The following is a 15,122-nucleotide window of genomic DNA, read 5'->3' as shown; positions in this document are numbered from 1 at the left end:
AACAAAAAACATCAACAAAAAACAAAACAAAACAAAAACAAAACAAAAAGAAAAAAAGAAAAAAACCCAAACAAAACCCCAAATACTCAAAGCCAAAAAAACAGTCTGTGTTTCTCGGGGAGGTGAGAAACGGGCCGGTCTGTGCTGTACTAAGTGTGTCCCAGAGCAAGACAATTTACCGTGCATATTATGAATAGCATGCGCGGGCCTCACATATATAGTGAAGTAGTCACCAACTACTACAAGGTGGCCCCTCTTCAAAATGACCCAGGCAGTTCGTGAATCGTGGAGCAAACAAAACAAGCAAAACCCTTCGTTTGTTTTGCCCTTCTTTTCTGACACGCCACATGTAGTACTGGATGTCTGACATGACGTATACGTATCAACAGGTTTACATTATTCACACGTACCTTCACCAAAATTCCCTTGGAATGACGTCAGAAATTCTTTGTCATCCATTCTGACCTTCCTGTGTCGTGACAGACTGATCATTTCACCACTCGGTAACGGCTCCGAGAATCCAGTGGTCTGGATGAACTCCTACGACCAAACAGACAGTAGATATATTTTGTATACGTGTATAACACTATCTATATCCTTTGTTATGTCTAAAGCTTTAGTTTTGCGATTTGATAGCAGTTTTTGCTGGTCATATTTATGGAGTTTCCATCAAGACATACACCTTTTCTAGTACTAGTATTGGCTATATTAAGGGTGTATAATGTATACTGTACGTATAAAAACACAGGGACTCCGCACATATTCCATACCCGTGGTCCGTCAATTCGAATTGGAAATGACATAACTTTATAGTGAAGTGGTGTCAAGTCCCTGGTCACAAAAATCAATTTACAATTCCTGTTCTTCGCGTGATGCAGTACAAGGGTGTTTCGTCTACTGGCTACTGTACGATGAAAGCGATTCGATAAATCTTCATCGTATGTTCGATGAAGATGTTTAATGACTTTTAATTCACTCACTTGAATGTTTGGGTATTCATATTCCATGCTGCAATTTCGTAGCAAACTCTCGACGATGTCTCGTACATTAACGCCCTGTATACGAGATTTCACAACCTGGTATCTGTAGTAAATTATACAGAACAGTATCAGTATTAATGATAGAGGATATTCAAACACAAGTACACGGTTTGCAATTTCACGATTAAACATTGCTGAAATTGGGTAGTTTTATTCCGAGTTTTATATTAACGCCCACATGTTCCGCTACTTTTACTGTACACATTGTTTTATCGACGGATTTTTTTTTATTGAACTGTTAAATGTACATGTGTCAAACATTGCCATACTTTTCAATTCAGTTACGCAATTTCTGTTTGATTTGTCTATTTATAGAACTGACCTTGTGTTACTACAGTCTAGGTCAACGAGGTCTATAGTCTTCGCCATGTTTTCAAGAGTTTTCTGGAGTCTGATTTCAATATTCAGGCTTAGAAGTTGGCAGAGTTCTTCCTCAAGCTGTAACAAATATTTCTCTTTTATTATTATGCGTTAATTCTTGATAAATTCTCGATCAAGATAAAATCGCAAGAGAAAACTTAAAATAATGACTTGAATTATCTTATTAGACTTGTTCCGACAAATTTCAATATAACAATACCTCTTCCATATCAAGGCGTAACCGCCGTTCTTTATATAACATTTGCCGGAAGTTATTAGTCAAGGCGTTGTGGGCGGAAGTGGCGCTTTCTACTTTCAATTTGTAATTCAGCCATCTTTTCATGTCTCCATCGTAAGAAGCATGGTCTTTTCCCAGCAAAGATATCCTCTTTTCTTGTGCCTTCAGTATGATCTGTCGTTTTGTCAGATGATTGTAACTATCCAACCATTGCTGATAAGAGAAATAGTGAAATCAGTTTTCACGACAAATACGTCAGTTTTGTATATTTAGAAATAGAAATGAAATAAAAAAAAATTTTAAAAAGCAATAAAAAAAAAAAACAAAAAACAACAACAACAACAACAACAACAAAAAACAAACAAAAAAACAATAAGGTAAATTGGTAAATTAAAAAAAAAAAAAAATAACATCACGTCATTACTACGGATAGAATTTTTACTATTTTGCCAAGATAGTCTAGTAAATTGCTTCGCTGTTACAACTTTAAGATTACAAATCGACATTCAGAAACAATTTTCTCGTCTTCGGAGATCATACCTCTTGCAGATCCTGGAGATGAGGAAGAATATCTTGGTGTGAAGTGGCGCGCCTGTTAAGTTCCGCTACCATCAAGTATATGTCTTTAGTCTCGGATGAAGTAAATCTACCAAATTAAAGTCATAAACACATCAATATACAGCCCCAATAATTTCCATGTTGTAAATAAAATGTGTCTGTCGTATTAATAGTAATGCCGTACATGTATATGTTATAATATAGTACAAATTTACTAGATTATCATGAGTAATGATAATTATTTGGAGTTTTATATACTGCTATATCAAAGCAACATAGCCGTCTAAAAGCAGTTCACAAAGTATTATCCGTGGTTATTCGGCCTTTTCAACCGGCCAATGTATTTCTCAGCTCACTGGGGAGCAGACAGCCGGAGCTGCCATTTTGGAGCGCAACAACATTCCTTGCATTGTTTACTCCCTAAAGAAATACACAAAGTCTTATATACATGTAATATATAACTTAACACGCTTGTTCCTTACGTGCATCCGGAAGTCTTGTACACGGTACCATTTCTGTTTGATGACGTCATTCCTGCGCATGCTATATAAGCGGTGTCCTTGAGTATCTCAACAATGTCATGGAGACCTGCTGAAGAAATGCAACACTGTACAAGGGGTATTCATAATTACAATACTATATAAGAAGGGGTACGTATTGTAAGTGTGATTTTAATGTAAGTCTAATTACAGTATTGTATTAGAGGGGCTACGCACTGTATGTGAATTTGTATATTAAGAGTGATTTATCTAAGGGGTTGTTGCTTAAAAATATGGACCAATGTAGTATAAAGCACTTTGGTATGAAAAATAATTCAATTATTTTCCCTTCTGAAATTACTATGTATATTAATGTGAATGGTTAATATGATGATTGTTTTATTGTACGCGTGTACTTTAATTGAGTTTAATCTGTTAATGCAATCTTAATTTAAAATATAAAGATGATAGTATTAATAATCTCAATCAAAAACATGTATTTATATATTTACCCTGGTAGGTATTCCTGTCGTCGCTCGCAATTTTCTTTAAGACATAAACAGGATATGGTTCATCAAATACCGTCACCGGTGTAGTCACGTGATCCTTGATCAAATCAGCGTATCTGTGTACACGGTCAACACTACATGAAAGCAAACAAAAGTTGTAAATTATAATCAATAAATAGATAGATAAAGTAATTAATTAATTAACATCAAACACAATTTGTCAGTTATTAAAAAAGTAAACGAGATTATCAAAAAATCCAAAAACTAAAATGATTGTCTATTTGAAAAAGATAGGAAGCAAACAAACTTTGTCAAATAAAAATGCCAAGAGAAATGCCACCGATCGGTGTGTATATTGTTTTAAACAAGGTCTCTGTCACTCAGCTAACAGTGAAACTCTTTGATCCAAGAGGTAGAGCTGTGGATTATCACGCGGGACCCGGGTTCGATTCATGTCTTGGCATCCGGCATTAATATGTTTTCACTGTTTTCTCATGAATTTAACTGCATATTTCGATTACTGTTAACCAGCAAAGAGGGTATTTAAATACACTAACATCATATTGCTCTTTATCAGAAAAAAAAACAACAAAACAAACAAACAAACAAACAAACTGGATCAATCATTTCTATCATAACCGTTCTAAAACGATATCTTAATAATCGCGACAATCTGTGCAACCCCGGTAAATACAAGAATACAAGTCGCAATATACCGCTCGGCTAGACATGTTTTCTCTTTAACTCAATCAGTTGGGCGTAGAACTAGTAACCCAAAGATGACGGGTTCGATCCCTAGCGGAGGCAGTGGTTTAAATTTGATTAGATATGCATTCTGTTACATCTGTATCAGCATAAAGAAAACTTCAAACCAAATGATAAGTCATACTGTTCGATGCAGTATTTTGGCACACTAAAAGCAATTTGCTAAGCATTCCATCGCTAAATGTCATGATCCGAACAAGAGATAAATAGAAGGGAAATAGAAAAATAATTTGATGATTGCATGGTATGTTATTATTTTGAAACAGGAAATGCCCAGCTGTCTGGAGTAGTTGCGGCCAATCTATCGTTTACCCATTTGCCAAATGTTACAGGAAAGGAAAACTGCAAAGACCAGACTGGGACTCGAACTAGGGACCTCGGAACCCTAAACGGACGTTCTAATCACCTGTGTTACCAAGTCACCGGTGATAAGCCCAGTCAAGTTCTGTATGGTGTTCCAATACCGTTCCGTCGACCTAAACGTGAAGGAGCGAAGAAATGAAAGAGCGAAAACTCAACTTGTTGTTTGTTAATTTGGTGGACGATAAACTCATTAACTTATATGTAGATGTTAATAAAGTTGTACTCGTTAGTCTGACGCAGCTGAAAGTTTATCTCTCGATTTAAAGTTTTGAAGAAGAGAAAAGTAAACAAAATGCCTACCTTTGTAGTGAGGTCTCCAGGGATTTGGCCTGGGGGATATACAGTCTATACATGGTTCTAGTGGAGTTGTTGATAGTTAATGAGAAATATATCGCAGAAGAAAATAAAGTCTGGCGTTGTCAGAGAAGGCTTCTTCTAATCACGTGACGGCAACAAGATTCTGTCTCATAACGTCATCAATATTGTGACGTCATCTCCATTATTCGGGATTACGACATATTGGCGACCAGTTATGAATATTCATGGCCCGTGTTCTCGATTTGATTTCTTCATAATGCTATGTCACATTGCCTTCGTCAGGTTGTTTCTTAATTCTTCCATATCCAAAATGATCGTTTCCAGGATGTTGTTAATTGTGTCATATCCCTGTGTCTCCGTTGGGGATCGTACTCTTGAATTATGGTATACCAATTATATACGCAACGGAACGAAACAAGAATAAGCAAATGTCCAACCAAATAATATAATTTTAACATTTTAAATGAAATAAAAAGTGTGACGCTTTGATAAGTGATTATTGAGTGAAATGGAATAGTATCAGATCTGAGTGTAAACGTTACACGGTCCGACAGGTTGGTTTATTTTGTTTGACGTCCTATTAACAGTAAGGGTCAAATTAAGGAATAGCCGGGTCGTTATGTACCAGGCAACTGTCTCACCTTGGTTTCGAACTTGCGACCCAGAGGTGGAGGGCTGGTGATAAAGTGTCTGGAAACCTTATCCACTCGGCCATTTTAATGTAATATTTCAGGCATACATTGTGACCGATTTACGATGTTAATAATATTGTAATCAATTTCAAGCATACCTTATCTTAAGAGGAAATGGGTTTGCCGTATGCCTTGAACATCTCTATCAAGGCTCGTCCGAAAACAACATAAATTACCAGGTCCGTCCTTATTTCACAAACAAACAACTCTGGTCTAACTGTCCCAATCGATAAATGAAAACATCACATACAAAAAAGGAATATAACGATAATTATATAGTTAGACAAGTATTTATATATTGCAGGAGTCAGGTGGCACAGTGGTAGCACAATTGCCACTCAACTTGGCGGCCGGGGTTCGATTCCCCGATCGGACTTGAAAAAGTATGGTGTCACCTGCCCGACCACGTGGGTTTTCCCGGGGTACTCCGATTTCCTCCTCCTCACAGTAAGACCCGTCGCGTGCTTCAATTCGAGCCAACAAGCATGATTAACATAAGTTTATATTACTTTTTGTTTCGCAATAGTTGTAAAATGAATAAAATTTACATTTATTTATATAATAATCCGAATTTTTATGTTCGTGACCGTAGCGACTAAACAACGACTAATCAGGGTATATCTCGACTAAAGCTGATGATCTGACCACACGGGTACTCTGTACGATGTTTACTTGTCGAAATATACACAATTTAATTCCAATACGAACACACAAAGTTCTGAAACAGAATTACAGTTTAACAGTATTAGTTCATTTATTGAAAATGTTTTAAGCATCACTCAAGCAATGGATGGAAAACTTTGATATATATGTTGTTTGTGTAGTCACTGTCCACTGAACTGGATTGACTTAGATTGAAACGAACTATACAATGGTAACAAATACCCGGATTTCGGGGGGAAATATAGGGGAAAAAATAGATAGAAATAAGAAATAAAATAGAACAAGAATGTTCTTTCGGGTCGGTCGGGTAGGTAGAAATGATTTTTTTAATTTTTGTTTGGACAACGGCTAAGCGAATTATTGTTATATTATAAGGAATTTTCAAAATGCAACTATTTTTACTCATACCGTATAATATGCCAACAATGGCAGGTGAAGTCTATGATCACATCATGTTTGGGACGAGATGACATCAACACCCTCACTAAGAGAAGTCAGCTCGTCACGTACATTTACATGAGTACGATACCCAACCTATTGGTAACGTCAATGATATGATCATTATGGAAGAACACAAAGGATATAAATCGGGTTGTCTCTCAGAACGATTAAAAAATGACATCAATTATAACGCCAGTCTTAGACTATTGTTTACATATTCAACCCGCGCCTATCCACAGCGAACAATAGGAGTATGCATCTTTAAGGGGAGAGGTACCTATTAGATCACAGGGGCTTGGCACGATTTTGCAAATATGATACTCCATATATTTCTTAATATGTAATAATAATAATAATATATATATATATATATATATATATATATATATATATATGGACTATCGTTTGGAAAATCGTGCCAAGCCCCTGTGTATAAGATATAGGATGAATACATTCCATGACTGATTATTTCGACATTTGAATTGAATATCTTAAAGCGACTTTAACCTTAGATTTCCTCCTCAGGAAACGAAGAATTCTGTCTATAAAGAATATAATATACCCATAATAAAGCGATACACAAACCTATGTCGTCAACTTGGCTGGTTTTTTTTTTTACATATCTTCGGAGTTTTTTTTCACTTCGAATTGCTTTTAAATATGATCACATATTTCATCACGTAAAGAGGTAATATACTTTCGTCGATAAGAAAATGCTTTTTTTCCGCAGATATGACAAAGAGTTGTTTATGCCGATTGAATTACGATCAGTTATATATGGAATTATATCAAGACTGCTCTGTTTACGTTTTTTATTTTTTAGATATCATCAAAGAATTGTTACAGCCCCTTTTATTTTGTTTTACTTGAATATGTTTTAATTGTTTACAACTTTTTATTTATTTATTTTTTATTTTATTTTTATTGATAATTTCTATTTGCAACTTCTCGGGTTGATGACGTAGCTTAAGAAATTTATATGTACAGGTAATGTTAAGGTTTCAATGCTATGAACAGATGATTAATGACTTTTATATCCAGAATAATTTTTAGCTGGGTATCCTTGCAGTGTATGCTTCAGCTTTAGCTACAGTATCGCTGAAATTCTTTACACACTAGAGTGAGGTTCAATACATTTAGATATCAATGCGCTTGTGCATTAAGTTCTCAAATTCATTTCATTACAGAAAACCAATGTGCTTAAACTAAGTTTGACACTTGTTATCATAGCAAAAACTTCAATAGGGATTAATATTAATTGGTACTGGTTGGTAACGAAAACATGTTATCTGGAGACTATCCGTAGACCGTGAACAACCAGCGCAAGAATATACAGTATACATCACCAGCGAAGGTCAGTCAGAGTAACCAGTTGTAATGTCATCACCGTTCTTGTTTTTGTTTTTGTTTAACGTCCTATTAACAGCCAGGGTCATTTAAGGACGTGCCAGGTTTTTGAGGTTGAGGAAAGCCGGAGTACCCGGAGAAAAACCACCGGCCTACGGTCAGTACCTGGCAACTGCCCCACGTAGGTTTCGAACTCGCAACCCAGAGGTGGAGGGCTAGTGTTAAAGTGTCGGGACACCGTAACCAGTCGGCAACCGCGGCCCCTATATCACCGTACACAATATATAGCCTCAAATGGCTTGTTGTAAACTATATCCTATATCTAGTGATGACATGCTGTATAAGATAAAATTATAGACAATCTACAATCTTAAGTCCCCGAGAACCTAAAATAAACACCGATAACTGTTCACATACCATAACTATTGTGCTCAGTCTGGATTGTAGGTCTCGATCTGATTCTACAAATGCATTCAATTATAGTAATGTAAATGTGCTAATTTTGGCGCACGCACATTTTCGTGCATTTTCACATTTTTACAGATGATCGAAATGATTTATAACCATTACATTGATAGAAATAGATACATTGTATAGATGAATTGTATGTAGAAAGTGAAATTAACGCAATAATAAGCTGTCACCACGCTTCCAATGGTATAAAAATCATTAAATTAAGATAACCACTAAATTAAATATGTACACCATTATAGGTGTCATAACACTAAACATAAAACAGACTGGAAGATGGTTTAAAGGGAGGCCTAATTAAATAATTCTTTTTAGGAAATTATTGGGATAAAGCTTTGTGTGGATGCCAAGCTATCTGTATTTTAAGTACTTTGATTTATCAAACCTACGGAACATTAGGTAACGCATATGTATTTTAACGTAAGCTGCCTATGCATACATTGGAAGATCTTTTATCATCCTTACGTACCGATCGTGACGTGATGTGCGCTTGACCTGAATATACATCTGCGATTTGAACTGACCCTTTTTCCTCGGTGAAGGTTATATTACTCAAAACACACATGTGAGTTCATCGATAGAATGCGTTTATCTTTAGAAGTTGACATACTATAAAGATTGCAAGGTCTAAAATGGCGCAAATGGTTGAAGAAAGAGACGAGGAAGGAAATGTTCTACAAACAAAGAAATACGATGGGAAATTCTACATTTCACATTTCCCTGGAAATGTGAAGGATCAATTGGCTGCTATAGACGAAATGGACGTTAGAGAAGATGACACCTTTATAATGTCATACCCTAAATCAGGTTTGTGGTGGAATCTTTATAATGTCATACCCAAATCAGGTTTGAGGCGGAATATTATAATGTCAAATCAGGTTTGAGGCGGAGTCTTTATAATGTCATACCCAAATCAGGTTTGAGGCGGAGTCTTTATAATGTCATACCCAAAATCAGGTTTGAGGCGGAATATTATAATGTCATACCCAAAATCAGGTTTGTGACGGAATATTATAATGTCATACCCTAAATCAGGTTTGAGGCGGAGTCTTTATAATGTCATACCCAAATCAGGTTTGAGGCGGAGTCTTTATAATGTCATACCCAAAATCAGGTTTGAGGCGGAATATTATAATGTTATACCCAAAATCAGGTTTGTAGTGTAATCTGTATAATGTCATACCCAAAATCAGGTTTGTGGCGGAATCTTATAATGTCATACACAAAATCAGGTTTGTTGTGGAATCTTTATAATGTCATACCCAAAATCAGGTTTGAGGCAGAATTTTATATTCATCATTTGATATTGGCGTAAACCGTATAGTCATGCTAGAAGTGTAAATGTAGTATTCGGATAACGCCTGCAAAGTAATCGCTTGTCAAAAATGGCGTTTATTTTTAAATTAAGTAATGCGTGTGCTTCTTGACCTTTTAGATAATGCATATTTCATTTCTAATTCAATTTGACTTATCAAAACATTCTATTGATATGAGGTGCATGACGTAAATTAATTGCTTGCAAACAGCTGTCTGACCTTGATCGCCACGGCGTGTGCTTCTTGACCTTTTAGATAATGCATATTTCATTTCTAATTCAATTTGACTTATCAAAACATTCTATTGATATGAGGTGCATGACGTAAATTAATTGCTTGCAAACAGCTGTCTGACCTTGATCGCCACGGCTGTCCTCAGTCAATCTATGTACCTGTTACTGCCATTCAGTATCTGCATAGGGCACATCACCGCAGCTTGATCCAGATATGCATAAATATTACACAGCAAATTACCACTTTTTGTTTCCCCTGACATATTAATTAATAAGTTAAAACTATTGTTTCCCCTTATATGGCTAACAGGAAGACGAAAAAGGATATAGACAAAGACATATGTATCATCAATATTTACTTGTTTACTTGCGTACATGTCACTTTAGTAATACGCCCTATTCAAATTGGAGTGCAATCTTTTAGGGGATATTACCTTATTTTGGTTGTTTTTTTTATCGAATTATTCCATATAATATATACATATGCATTTTGATTTCTTTCGGGACATCATAGCGGTTTACACACAAACTTTTACACGTTATCTTTGTCTACTCCACACATATAATACACCTTTGCAAAAACACAAAGTGTCACATTGTAAAATGTACCATCACGTTTCTTTGTGTACATGCATATTTAAAAAAAAATAAATACCAAATATTTAATGATGCACACTTTTCTAAACAAAAAATATTTCTGCAAACATTTATCAGATTTAACAACTAAAAAAGGTATAATGAAGTAAATGTTAGGTCTTCCACCAGATCAATATCAACACAGAAATATGAACCAATGGCATACCCCGTTTGTTTTGCTGACAGCCGCTATGATGAGGATGCCCAAAACATATTTCGCAAATAAAAGAGAGCTCCGAATTAAAAAAGACATGGACTTATTTGAATGGTTACTGCTTTTAGAGCCGAAACGAGAGTCGCAAGGTCGTTGCACGTAAGCTTTAGTACCTTGAGATACCGACGATGCCGGTTTCGATGAATTGTATAAAAACACCTACTGTGATCTTAGGTGTTTTAACAATACAACTGCTGGCTTTCAATTTGTCGAATTTCGATTTTGATTTTGACTACATTTGATGTGTAGCTATATAATTGGTCATCTGTCACTTTGGTAGCCTCAGATTCAAATTTCAACAAAATCGCAACCATTATCTTGTCTTTGATTGATCGGTATAAAGATATTTATCGATTTCTATGAAATCTGATAATGAAAAAGCGATCACTAACGACCTCTAAAAGATTCCAGGTGGTCAAGATGGCAATTGAGACTTGTTAGTGACTCAGATGACTTCCGTTATTGCTCGCATCTGCAAGCTGCCATTAAAACTGATATTGCTTTCTGCATTTTCAGATATAATTACGATTTCGTTTAAATATTATAATCTCGGCCGTTATTCACTAACAATGAGCTAACACGGGGTTGGTTAGCTAGTTAGGCGATAGTTTTAACGAGTTTTAGCTTTAAGTTATTTCTTTCAGGAACACATTGGACTTTTACATTGAGTAGTATGCTGCTTACCAGGGACACAAAATATCACGGGTCACCAATATTCCTTGACTTCAATGACATGGAAACGCTGAGCAATATGCCTTCATCCCCGAATACTAGCAACTCACCTGACCTTTGACCGACTGCCCAGGCAGGCAAGAGGAGGAAAGGGGAAGATATTGGCTATATTCCGGAATCCCAAGGATGTCGTTGTGTCTCTTTATACATTCATCAATAAGCTAAATCATTCTGACATAATGGCAACGTGGGGAGGTCTCGTCAAATTCTTCCTTGAAGGGAAAGGTACCTTCACATTAGGTTATTTTTAATATCAACACCTGGGCATATTTCTATTAAAAATTATTGGAGGGTCAACCTAAGAGTTATGACTTAAAAAAACTTCTGTACCGTTACTGTATGTATTTATCGGGGTGATTGACTTTCGGCCGCGTCATGCGATAATCTACAATGTGCTATGCAACAAAAGAACCCAACAAACGCTGCAAAAGTACCACGCGAATTCGACAGGGTGACAGAATCTTATGTCGCACTGTGGTGTAAATTTGTCGCATGGCGTATTTATTTTGTAACATGAGAAAATGTTGCTCTCCGTTTGACGTAGGTACCAATGTTCTAGTATGACAGCCACCAAACTGACCTATTGGACAGTGCTGCATGACAGTGCCGAAATCAGTCACCAGATATTCCAATGCTGTTTATATAAAGCAACGTTCTGATTGGTCAAAACTATAAAAAAAAAAAATGATGAAATGATTTTTATGTAAGATAAGTTTTGTTAAATTTGTGATTTTTTTCTTTTTATAAGAGGTGATATGCTCCTTTAAGATTATAAGTCTAATTGTGTAGCTTATTGGTTCTTAAAGAAGGATGAAATAGTGATTTGCATGTCAAGAATTTTAATATCACAAATCTCACATAATTCCAATCGGCGTAGTGACGTCAGAAAATTAAGCCCCATTGACAGCGCCACCTTTGACACTGGAATGCGATAATACCGTTACATATCGAATTTAAGAAAAACTGGAATTGAGTATTCAATATCCTTTATATATGCTATATATAGGATCATGAGTATACAGCTGAGTTCCATAAATTGTACATTTTCTATAAACACTTATGTAAAAATTTTTATTAAAGACTTAAGGTGCAAGAAGGTTATGTGAATTTTATTTCATATTTCAGCTATATTCAGTTCCTAGGAACTGAATTCTTAAAAAATCTAATGAATAAGTTTCCAAAACAAGCCTTGTCAAATACATCTACAGTCAAACTTCGATGTTTCGAAGTTCAAGGGACTAACAGAAAAACTTCGAAACAGCGGGACTTCGAATTATTCATGGTTGACATCTTTCGATAACATTAATGTTACTCTAAAGGAGGTGGTGCATAGGAGGGCTAAATTGGCCCACAGCGATTTTTTTCCCGGAAACATATTTTTGTCAAAAGCATAATATCCCCGATTATGTGGGAGGAATTAATTTCCATTCCTCAATGTATATATTCTTTTTTTGGTGATTTCATTATTTCCCCATCAAACTGCATAAGAAGCTAATGTTTTGACCACTAATTATTATAGAACATATTTTTATTTCCTATTTGTGAAACAAATTCACCCCATTTGTTTAAGGTTTAATTTTGTATTTGAATCATCACGCTGGGTGACACTAAAATTAAATTTCAGCCTAATTTGAAGTCTTCTTTGTGAAAATCATTGTTTTTAACTTTTCATTTAAAGTCTAATACCACAAAGTTATTGATGGAGTACTATCAAAATTTCCGGTTAGAAATAATTTATGGATATTCATAAACATTTAATGAAACAAATTTATTTGGTGAATTACTGGATATGCCAAGATTTTATTATGTTAAATGCATACACCCCCAACTTTGGACAACATATCAAAGTACCGAAAGTACTGAAAAATAGAGGCAAATGCTTAAAATCCAACAAAAATAACAATGCAATCGGACTTTACTGCTTGTGTCAGACAGGGTGCTCCTTTTTAACCCTTGGTTTTTTAATACAATTTACTTCATGGCCTTTCTTTGTATGCAAAAATCTTTTGTTATCTAGTAATTTTTGATGATTTTTTTTGGTTGTGTATTAAGATTAATATGCAAACATGTTTTTTTAAAAGCAAAATTTGATAGTACTCCAACGATTATTACATTTTATCTACTTAACAAATAAAAGAAAATTTCAAGAAGGTAAATTTTTAACTGATAATTTTGTTACAAAAGCTGTAATTACACTTTATATTATACAAATTCATACTAAACACACATGTTTTTATAAAATATAACATCACATGAGACTATCAATGCAAGATGAAATTTATCAAGTACTTTTGTACGAGAAATATATTGAATTTAAAAGGGAGGGTACACATTTTTTACAGAAATCATGTTAGGTGGCGCTGCGTATACAGCATTTGCCAATTTTCGTTTTAGTGTCTAAAATGACATGTATTTGGTAAAAGTCTATCATAATATCATGAATAAAATAATATTCGGCCGTGGGCCGCCATGCACCACCTCCTTTTAATACAATGATTTCATGCCTTGTACAAGCGCTAAAGTTCCCAAAATTAATGTTTTGCTATAAGTTTTTTTATCTTTCTGCTCTGATTTTACACTTAGTGGTCTATGGCTCCTGGTTTGATCGTATAAAGGCTTGGGACAAGGTGAAGAGTGAATACAAGGGAGACAACATTATGTATCTAATGTATGAGGAAATGAAACAGGTGATTTAGGGAACGCCATATCGTATAATAATAACATCATATAATACAATAATAAAATCCAATAATATAATGACGACATATAATAATATAACGACAAAATTGAATAATATAATGACAAAATTGAATAATATAATGACGACATATAATAATATAACGACAAAATCGAACAATATAATGATAAAATCGAATAAAATATCGATAAAGTCTAATGATATAATGAAAATATCAACAATATATTATTTCAGGGTCAAGTTTGACAGCTTTGGCGTTCCATAGTGATTAGCTCTATTATCAGAAACATACTGTTCTATGACAACGATAATCGGATTTCTTAAGCCAACGTTCCAGTAGTCTGGATTTAGTGACATAGCTGTGTTTCCTGACTTAAGGAAATTACAATTTTTAAATGGAAAGCATTGCAGAATATCAGGAAGGTCCTTCAACAAAGTCCTTTCTCTTTTAAATCAGATGATACTTACTTATGGAATATTTCAGTTAGGAAATGAAGAAAGTTAAGAAATATTGATAAATTCAGATAATGTTTAATTCAAAGACTTCAGGGTAGAGGTATTTTACATATGTCAAAATATTTTCTACAACAAGAGCGTATACCGGCTCCAAAAATCGTGATTTAGGTGAGAAATGACTATCGTGTATGCATTTGTTTCAGGACCTGCGATCGCATGTTCAAAAGATGGCTTCCTTCCTCGGGATTGATATCGAAAAGGAAGTGGTGGACCTGGTGACGGAAAAGTGTACATTCAGCAATATGGCGGTATAGGCCACAAAATCGTTTAAACCTTCTGATCAATGGAAGGATGTCACGTCAACAAAAACTCTGCCTATATATAGGAAAGGTACGTAATGACCAAGGGTCTAGGCTTGCGCCATTTTCTTTCATTATGTGTAAAAGATAACAATGGCAGAAAGGCTAAAGGGTGTTTAATCATCTGTAAGTTCTAGTAATAACTTCGCAGGCTGATTCAGATATTTTTTTTTCGGGGAATTGACGTTCAAAGTACCAAGTATGATAGTTTACTACAGAAGCGTTAAGAAAATA

At 35.0% G+C, this 15,122-nt stretch overlaps 2 protein-coding genes across 2 annotated transcripts; one reads left to right on the top strand and one right to left on the bottom strand.

Annotated features, from left to right (window-relative positions):
* Positions 1-396: 396 nt before the first annotated feature.
* LOC117341842 lies at positions 397-4,752 on the bottom strand. The gene is made up of 8 exons (XM_033903703.1): positions 4,613-4,752; positions 3,188-3,318; positions 2,679-2,784; positions 2,179-2,284; positions 1,621-1,851; positions 1,363-1,478; positions 981-1,083; positions 397-540 (listed from the first exon to the last, which is right to left on the bottom strand). The coding sequence occupies exons 1-8, from the start codon at positions 4,663-4,665 to the stop codon at positions 397-399; spliced, it is 990 nt and encodes a 329-aa protein (XP_033759594.1). The 5' UTR covers positions 4,666-4,752.
* Positions 4,753-8,876: 4,124 nt separating this feature from the next.
* LOC117341841 (amine sulfotransferase-like) lies at positions 8,877-14,843 on the top strand. The gene is made up of 3 exons (XM_033903702.1): positions 8,877-9,051; positions 13,959-14,062; positions 14,733-14,843. Exons 1-3 carry the CDS (start codon positions 8,877-8,879, stop codon positions 14,841-14,843), a joined length of 390 nt encoding a protein of 129 aa, XP_033759593.1.
* Positions 14,844-15,122: the final 279 nt, after the last annotated feature.

Source organism: Pecten maximus, chromosome 14, assembly GCF_902652985.1.
Source record: "Pecten maximus chromosome 14, xPecMax1.1, whole genome shotgun sequence".
Classification (NCBI taxonomy): Eukaryota; Metazoa; Mollusca; class Bivalvia; order Pectinida; family Pectinidae; genus Pecten; species Pecten maximus.
This window is presented reverse-complemented; position numbering and strand designations above follow the sequence as displayed.